The 9,763-nt window shown below is 42.4% G+C and overlaps 1 protein-coding gene across 1 annotated transcript in view; it reads right to left on the bottom strand.

Moving 5' to 3' along the window:
- Window positions 1-142: 142 nt before the first annotated feature.
- Window positions 143-9,763, bottom strand: part of T265_15349 (hypothetical protein) — a gene marked incomplete at both ends in the record, with an annotated part of 11,120 nt that continues 1,499 nt past the window's right edge. Inside the window, 3 exons of the mRNA XM_009177695.1 lie at window positions 143-819; window positions 2,196-2,258; window positions 6,709-6,777. Of these exons, the coding sequence (XP_009175959.1) occupies window positions 143-819; window positions 2,196-2,258; window positions 6,709-6,777 (809 nt within the window). The remainder of the gene's footprint in view (window positions 820-2,195; window positions 2,259-6,708; window positions 6,778-9,763) is intronic.

Raw genomic sequence — 9,763 nt, forward strand, 5'->3', positions numbered from 1 at the left:
CTTCTTCTTCTTCTTCTTCTTCTTGTTCTTCTTCTTCGCCTTCTTCTTCCGCTTCTCCTCCTTCGTCTCCTTCAGTAACCGCTTCTTCTTCGCCAAACTCTTCTTCTTGTTCTCCTCCTCCTCCTCCTCCTTCTTCTGATACTTCTTCCTCTTCGTCTTCTCCTCCCTCGTCTCCCTCGGTAACCGCTGCTTCTTCCCCAACCTCTTCTTCTTGTTCTTCTTCGCCTTCTTTTTCTTCTGCTTCTTCTTCCTCTTCTTCTTCTCCCTCTTCTTCTTCGTGTTCTTGTTCTTCTTCTTCTTCGCCAACCTCTTCTCCTTGCTCTCTTTCGTCTTTTTCTTCTTCTTCTTCTTCTTCTTCTTCTCTTACGTCTCCTTCGTTAACTGGTTCTTCTTCGCCAACTTCTTCGTTTTCTTCTTCTTCTTCTGCTTCTCCTTCTTGTTCTTCTCCTGTGCTCTCTTCCTCGTCTTTGTCAATCCCTCCATCGCCTTCCTCTACTTCCTCTTCTTCTTCTTCTTGCTCTTCTTGTTCTTCGTGGTGCTCTTCCCAGCTTTCTTCATCTTCTTCGTGTTCTTCTTGGGATCCTTCTTCTTCATTTTCTAATTCTTCAGCAGCCTCTTCTTCTTCCTCTTCTGTCATTTCTTCCTCTTCTTCTTCTTCTTCCTCCTGTTCTTCGCGTCCTTCATCTTCTTCACCGTATTCTTCATCTTCATCTTCCATTTTTTCGTTTCCTTCAGTAAGTCCTTCTTCGTCGGCCTCTTCCTGTTCTCTTTGTTCTCCTTCACTTTCTCCATCTCCGCCAACTTTTTCCTCTCCGCAGTCTGTGGGCATGTATTGGACAAACGGAACGCGCTAGATTTTTGCAACACTTCGCTGTATATTTCGAAGTGTGTGTGTTAAATCTCAGGCGACATGCAACCTAGGATGCGACGCATTTATTTCCTACTATTAAATGGAAAGTGGAACAATTCTTGATTCCGCCTAGTTTCCGCTTAGTTGATACACGACCTTCTATTATGACCCTCCTGACAAGTCCTTCTCATTCGCAGGTGTGTGAAGGGATTACCTAATTGGCATGAATCCCAGTTGTCATGCAACTCCCGCTGAGTAGCTCGTCGATCGGGTGGCTACCCACTGAAAATCCAGTTGTCATACACATGATCATCCCAAACCAAACCAGGCAAAAACCATGCTAGCATTACAATCAGCGTGAAATATGCTCTCTCCTATCTGGACACGTTCTGTAACAAATCTGCAAATTTGTGGACGATGCGGGTTTCCATTCGGCTCTAACGCTGTCACAACTCACGCAGTATGCCATGTAATTTTACTACGAGTCCACGAGTCCATCAGTAACCGCTTATAATGCGGAACATGTAGTCGGTGTAGAATTGCTCATCATGAGATAGTTCAGTGGATAAAGCACGAATATACTGACCGGAAGGTCCGCGGTTGGAACCCGATCTTGGCCTCGGCCTCGGCCCCTCAATTTCCCCTATCTAGGCTTTGGACACGTAGCAGTATCCCAGCCCTCTTATTTCCTTCTGGTGGCATGGCAGTTAGACACTGCAAGCCTTAGCGTCCAGAGCTGAACGATTTTTCTCAATCGCGAACTTGCATTCGTTGAGTGTTCTCGGGAAATTGATCTGAGTTCAATGATCCCGAACTCTGTGTATGGGACAACAAGTTCTCCATTGCATCGCTGCTTGCGCCCCATCTCCGTTCCAATCAGCCATGATAATTTATGCAGCAAACATCGTTTACTGGATACCATTGCTCTCACCCGATTCGGATAGCGGTATGGCAGCGCACCTAGTGCGTGACTTTGAACTTTTAGACCTCGCGCTTTCGGTGCACACCTGCCTCCCCACTGGGCTGGCCATTTAATCCAGTAGCATTGGGTGAAATCGATTCTGGTCAATTCCCTGGCCGCTCGTTCAATACGGCCATGTATTTGCTGCAATCTCACATTGTGATGGAACCAGCAGGACCAGCTTCACGGACTGGAACCTGAGGAGGCATTTGGGTGGCACCTCGGTTACTATACACCACACCTCGGGAAACTTATTATCCCATCGTTTCTCGGAACCTTTTCACTTAACCCTCTTGCACTTATCCCTGACACCCCAAGTACATGATAAATTTTATGTTTTTCGGCCTTTATTGTTTTCCTTACCTCATACTTTTCACAACCTACCATTCTCTTCTCTGCTTCCGCCTCGGTCTTCAATCTTCCGTGTTGTTTTCACGCAAAGTGGATCTGGAAATTATTGTGCAAATAAATATTTTGAGTTATTTTCAATATTTTTCGAACTATGTAGTTTTTGGTGTTTGCCCGGTTCATTTTTTTCGCTTTTTAGTGACATTATTTCTGTCCCTTTTGATTTTTCATTTTGTTTTTTGTTGCCTTTTGACCGTTTTTATTGTTTTATCGTTTCTCTCCTTTTATTTCTCTGTAGTTGTTCTTCCGTCCTTTTTTTGCGGATGTTCGTCTTTTTCTCTGTCTTGTGACTTTTTAACAACCGTTTACTCCTCTGTTTTCGTAAGCCAGGTGCTTCATTATTTTTGGTCAGTCGCAAAACTTCTCTACGTACTTTTTTTAGGATTCGTACGATGTGAAATGGTTTTTCGATCTTGCTTCTTCTGTGCTGCGCTGCAGTTCCAGTTACATTGTTTTATTGTTGTAATTTCCTATAGTCTCAGCACCTCTGCACATGCAAAACAATGCTGCGTGCACTTCAGCAATATGCATATGTAGATTCTATTTTAGTGTAAAATTTCCGGAATGTTTTTGAACCCGGAAATCGAGGACAGTTACTTTGAATCACAATGTTCAATTCTATGGCCTTCATTCTGTTGCTTCTTAACTGCTGTATCGCAGGTTGTATGCTAAAGTGCTATAAGAGACAAAACAGATATTTGCAGAGATGTTCCTGAATTTCGAAGAACTGGTAAAATTTCGGATTCGGTCAAGATCTTTCTCTGAGGGCTGAACAAGTCTTTCCGTTTTGATCCCAAAATTTTCAAGGATATGTACGTTCCGGTGCGTTTGAAAAGCACTGAAATAAAGGACGTTGACGATCTCCCTAACACTCCTCAAAATACTGCATCCGAACGAGAAATCCTACTGTGCAATCAAAGCTCCACGTCACTAAATGGTGTTGCTAAGATATTACTTGTAGATCGAACTTGAGGAACACACCAGATTATTTGAGACGGTTATCTTTCCTCCATCACGGTGAGGCTATTCTTAAAAGCCCAAATTACTGTATTTTCAAGCGTCAAGCGTAGTCAAGTGTGGTCGTCTTTGGAAGTGGGGATTGTCGCCATTTGTCGCACCCCACCGAAGAACTCCATTGTGCCGATCTACATTGTATATCCTGTTGAGGAAGCCCTATTTTCTACCTTTGTGTGACACAGAATGCTCTTGAAACCACTCTATGGGGATTCTAATCGATGTTCCAGGTTTTTGTACGTTTCTAAGTCATGAAAACCAGGGTCAAGCACACCATAAATTTCTGGTGGTTTTGAATCAAGGTTGTTCTAGACAATAACGAAGACTTCACTCTTCCTGACTCGCGAATAGCCATTCACCTTAGTCGTGTAACACGAATGAAATCAGACCGAGGTATTGATTCAAAGTGTAATTTTGGTGTCACTCGTAGTCCGATCTTTTGTACTGCTTGGAATACTTTTGTGCCGATTTCTCCTAGTGCGACACTATCTTATGTGGCAGATATGAAGTATACAGTATAACATTTCTGTACCATAGTAAAGGGAGCACCTAATAGCGTAAGCACCACATAAGAATAGAGAAGAATCTCCACCTAACGTATCGCCAATCAAATAACCGGATGCAATAAAGAAGGCGAAAATTTACTCAAAAATTGTCCGTATCCCACCTTACCCAAGTCCGAAAATTGCGGTGTATATGTGGATTGCTCGGTGCGGAAAGTTTCTCACTGGCGGAAGTTATATCTGAGATAGGTCCGGGGCACTATATCGCTTTGAAAAACACCTAATTAATCTGCAATTTCATGGCAAATGCATTTAGATGAATAGAATTTCGTCCTTGATTCAAAATCACTTCCTGACGTTTCATTAAGAGGCTATTAGTGAAAACGTCATTTGTGAGTGAGGAGAACGGGAAATTACTCAACATGACATCCTCATTTCAGTGAAGAATGCCTACATATTTTCCGATGTATTTTGATAGCGAGAAGATCCTTAGAAGAGTTCATCAATACAACATAAATGTAGATTCCTGGAGACTCTAGTTTTAAGGATTTTCTTCGTCTAATATGCTTGAGGATCAGATTCCCTGGTACAAGATGATGAGTTATTAAAGATCTGTTCAGACAAGCGGGGCAAATCAGCGCGAAGTTCATTCGAACCCCTAGTCTTTAGTGTTGCTACCAGGACAGTCCAAGAAAAACTGTTTGTTTTCTCTTCAACCCAATTGTTTTCTAAATGATCCAGTTCTGCGTCCATCTGTTCTTTTGTGTCGTGGGAGAGAAAGATACTTTCTGGTTCACTAAAGGACACCCCTTCGACATTGGTGGGTTTTTTCAAACACAACAAAATGTTCGTCTTAGTTATCCGGTAAATCCTGTATGGCTTCGCGATTCACATCACTAGTACTACTGCAACATTAACAAATGTAGTACATTACCGAGAACCATGGAGTACTTCTTGAGGCAGACATCCCTATTCAGGTGTTGAATCGTCCAGGAATGTCTGCTGGCTGTTGCTTTTTATTTCCGCTTCAAGTACAATCTATTTCAGCGTAGTTTTGAGCAATTCGTAGGCACTCTGAAGAAGACAAGAAGGGAGGTTACTGAAGACATGACGCTCGATGAGTAATTCCACCGATCCAACCGTGTTACCTAAATGGACCCAACTACCTGACGAAGCAACCGATAAAAACCCTTCCGGAAGCACATCAGGAAAGGTTCCGATATGGAATCTGGACGAGTCAAGGACAGAGCCCAATCCAGGGACGATGGCAACAATAGATACCGATCTCATTGGTTACGTAGGATTTAACAGACCAGTAAAACAGCTAACGGGCGAGCTAAAAGAAGTACCCAATAAAACGTGTCGGCTGGCAGCGCGCACATTATCACATAAATATGCAACCAGTCAGCTCATAGACACTAGCGCACCATTACGATCCACTTCCCAAGGATGCTATCATGACTAGAAGTTTTCATTTTTTGCGTCCTAAGACAGACGTCATGCGGAGGGATTTTGAGTAACAGCAAATAATGCAGAATATGTATTAAGATTTGATTTGACGATCGAAAACTTGCATCCACCGAGTGTATTCAGGAATCAAAACTATGTTCACTGAACGCAAAATATACGTATAAAAAAGCCTCTCTGACGGAACCCTGTTAACGTAAAAACGATCATCAAAATCAGCGGAAAGATTTTTTGTTATTCGATCTGCCTAATCATATAGCACAGCAACAAGTGTGCGAATCCGAACTACAAAAAGTGGAGTCATATTACATTAATTCAAACATCGGGACCAGGTACTATCTATCGGAACAGCGCCGTGGTTAGGTCACATCTGACGGCGACTGACATCATCAAGCTTCACATCCGTGGACGGCATGCTCCGGCTGTATCGTTAGAAAGCAAAACATGCTTCAGCCGACCTGTTTTATAACTCCGGAAAAGCGATAAAATCGGGTGTGGTGCAAGCGACCCGAAATGCGTCTGAGGTAAAAGCCTTTGCAAGTCACTCACATCCTCACCTAGTTGAAATGGGTCAGCGCACCAATCCACTGAATGTCAACCTAGATTAAACTGACTGGGAAACCATTACCGCCCGTCGAAATTTTGTCAACGCAAAAACCACCAGTGGATTTGTCGCGTGGCGTATTTCCGTCTTTGACTCAGGTCTATTCAATCCAGTACTAAAACACCAAAAAAAGCCAGAAGTAGGATAAGCCGATCTGTCGTCTTTCAGGTAATGGTTAGTCACCATCAGTCGACGGAATGCGACTGAGATTACAGTTTCCTAACAGACAAGGCAAGTACAGTTCTAGCCCTATGCTGAGAGCGAAATACATTCTCCGACGGTAACCTGCGGCTCAGTATGGAGGGCCTGCGTCTAGATTTAACTTGTTTCTAGGAGCCTGTCACCATATTAAAGAATATAATCTGTCCGACTCTATTAGAATGTGGAAAGCTTTGCGGTGCACATTTGTCTACCATTATCTTGGATTTGATGCACTACTACCCGAAATTTGACTTTGTGTGACGATTTCTCACCTCTTTGGATCGCAGCCGATTTTTTACAGTGTGAGATTTCGGTGAAACGAAGATTCTTATTTCGAACCCTATCTCTTCATTTCGGCTGCTTGTTTCTTGGCTTTGGTCAATCGTTTCGATATAAAACAAAAATTGCTCTGCTGTTAGAAGTTGTTTTTCCAATTATGTGCTGCCCTTTTAAAACGTCTTTTTTTGATGCAACGTTAATCTGCCAATTATTATTTTTTCGTGTTTTGAATCTGCTCATTCTTGCTGCAAGTGGAACCCACACCTGTTTCCGGGCTCCTCTTCTCAGGATTTCATTCGTGAATGTTGGTTTTCCCGCGGTTTATCTCGCTTTCATTTTTTGTCATTATTTTCGTCCAGAACAATGTTTACAAATATTGTAATCGTTACTGGTGGTTTAATTGCTACTAGTCTTTACTTACCGGTTGTTTTGCTGCTTTGCACCGTCACGCCTTCTGGTATTTTTTTCGTTGTTCGCACGAATCCATGTGCTGAAACAGTATTATAGTTTCTTTATATTGAAGTATGGTATATTTCTGGGCATTTTTGAGTGACTGGAAAGGATCATTCAGCCAAACAATTCTGACAACATCGAGTGACCAGTGTTTTGCTCTTACATTTTGACCCAAATTTTGATGCAGTATGTAACTTGATTTGGTGGATCTGTATGCTTTACACAGGTCTGCAATCTCAACGAATACCATTGATTTGGCATGGTAAAGTGCGATTAGAACAAAGTGTATGCTGCTGCAAACATAGCAGAGGCATTTGTTCCGGTCTATATATTTCCCAAATTCGACAGGCATTTTTGTGTCCCTGATTGAAATATAATGCATCACACTCCTACTTCATAGATCCATCCACCTAATAATTCTCTTATTTCACCCTGTCAATCCAAGTCGTTATCTGGTGTTGCCTGTGTTAACTATCTAAAAAAACCGAAATGAACTTCCTTTTTTAGGCTATTTTTAAACCAAAAATCGGGATATATGCATGATAATATGAGACTACACTGAAGTAAGACATCTTCAAAACGCCCTTCTGCGTTATGCTCACATGATCGCGTTCGGTACGAAATCACAAACTTCAACTACTGTGTCCAAAGTCGTTCAGAGTTCTTTTTCCTCAAAACGTTAATTCAACTTTGGAGAGACCCTAGTCTTTCCGCCGGCTGAAAGTCCGGCAAGCTTTCTGAACATGACAAATGAGAAGTTTGTTGTGTCACCATTGACCCAGAAGCAAGCGGGCATAGAACAAAAAATGAATAGTTTCATGGGTGAAGTGTTGTGGCGCTACAGTATGTCATAAGAGAGTAAACCTGGTGCAACAAAACGTATCGAAATTTCGAAGAAAACTGTTGCCAAGACGTCATACACTACTCATATGTTTACTGGGAACTCTTCGACAGTCCTCCACTGGTTTCGCCCCTATTGAGGCTCGGCGTGTAGGCGTATTCCTCGAGTGCGCCCAACTCAAAATGGAGAGATTTAGACAGTTTTCAGTTGGAATGGACCACCACAAACGAGGGATTCAGCTGGATTCAGTTGAGTCTCCCCGTCGAAAACAAATCAGTGTACAAATTAGGGTATTTTCAAAACTCGCGGACTGACTACCTGATGAACACCAAGAGGGGAAAAGCCGCCCGTGGACTTTCGAAGAGAGTGATTCACTGGATTCAGTTGAGTCAACCCGTCGAAAACAAATCAGTGTACAAATTAGGGTATTTTCAAAACTCGCGGACTGACTACCTGATGAACACCAAGAGGGGAAAAGCCGCCCGTGGACTTTCGAAGAGTTTCCACTGTTCATCCCAACAATCACCACTGACTACAAACGACACGATACACGTGATTGATTCATTTCAATAGATCTTGGTGCTGACTCCTGAGGATCAGCTGAACTCAGCGTTTACTTTTCCCATGTCTGACTACTCGTGAGTAGCATGACTACGTCTGCTTATTATAACGTCGCACATTTCATGGGTTTCGCTCCCGATCGAGGTCTGCTTAACCTCTATTTAATAATGTGAAGATAATTTCACCTGTCGGTTTTCGTTTGTAATTTCGTAAAAACTCTTTCCTTTTTCGAGTATCTGCACCGATGAAATAGCAACCAAAGCGTGGTTCAAACCAAGAACCCCTCGGATGGTAGACAAGCGCGCCATCCACTACGCCAACTTGGCTTCCCCGTGACTCTACTTTTGTATTACTTTCGCGCTACATTTTACCCGGTAGTCTTTGTTGAGATTTTGTCTTAGACGAGCCAGAGCGTGCATTGCGATTTGACACGTGACATGAGCTTCTGCGTCGCGCCGTCAGTCACAGACAGTGGGTACAGTGGTATATTTACTTCGCGTGAAATTCATCCGATACCCGTTTCCGGAGAGCCCCCTTACCTCCTGTGCCGTTTTCCCCACATACGGCCTATTTAAGCCGTCTAATCACCAGTATCCGCACGTTTGTACAGAATTTATTAGTACTTACTAGCTATTGATTTCACAACGGTAGATAAGTTTTAGCAGAACCATCACAGAGGAAATTAATTGATTGATTGATTGATTAATTCAGCAGTGAGTTTCCCAAGTCTGAGCTAGAGAATATTGGTTTTCTAGTGTAAAATTTCGGTCGCATTCATGAAATGTTCTCAGATTATTGTCCGTTCTCCAGTTTTCTTCCGTGAACTTCTCCATTCTTGTTATTACTACCAGCACAATTACGGAAATCAGTAAGTGTGGCTCTCTTTGTTTCAGACGCTAGACGGTGATTGCTGCTAAAAGTTCTCACTCAGACTTTCAAGCAAATTTTAAAATTAACTTAGACTAGCATATACAACCAATTGGAGTTAAAGGATCTACAGGTCGAAGGACATACGGTCCTGACGTAGCCAAATTTCATTGGCTCGAGGGATTTTTTTGCGAACAAGAAGTTTGAGACTCAGTTATCTTTTCGCTTATGTCGCATGGGGACTACTCATTTGAGCTCATGCCGTTATCTTGCTCAAGCTGTATCCAAGTGCTTCATTATTATTGTCTACGTGGTCTTCGCACTACTAAGAAGAATTTACACGCCCACAGTATGGTTTCTTTCCCTCACACCAAAGATTACGGTACACATCGTTTATTAAAGACGCCTGCTCATATAAGTGTAAGTTTTTTGCTTTGCAACCCAGTTTTATGGTGTATCTGTGTGTCCTCGTAGAATAGATTGAAGGGTTAGGAATTCTATCTCAATTCTAGTTAAGTCCCAGATCAAATCGCTCGGTGAAAGCAGTGCTTAATGCAACCTATGTATTTGTTATAAAATCATTTTATGCAAAGAAGCGCAAATATGCGAAAAATAAACTTGAATTTTTTTCCGCGAACAGGTGCGGAAACTTTACACAGGCTCTCTTAGTTTTGTTTGATGCATCTTGTCGAACTCAAGTCACACATCGGCATTCCCTCCTAGACCATGACGGCTGTAGTAGCAGTGGGAGTTT

Source organism: Opisthorchis viverrini, assembly GCF_000715545.1.
Source record: "Opisthorchis viverrini unplaced genomic scaffold opera_v5_447, whole genome shotgun sequence".
Taxonomy (NCBI): domain Eukaryota; kingdom Metazoa; phylum Platyhelminthes; class Trematoda; order Opisthorchiida; family Opisthorchiidae; genus Opisthorchis; species Opisthorchis viverrini.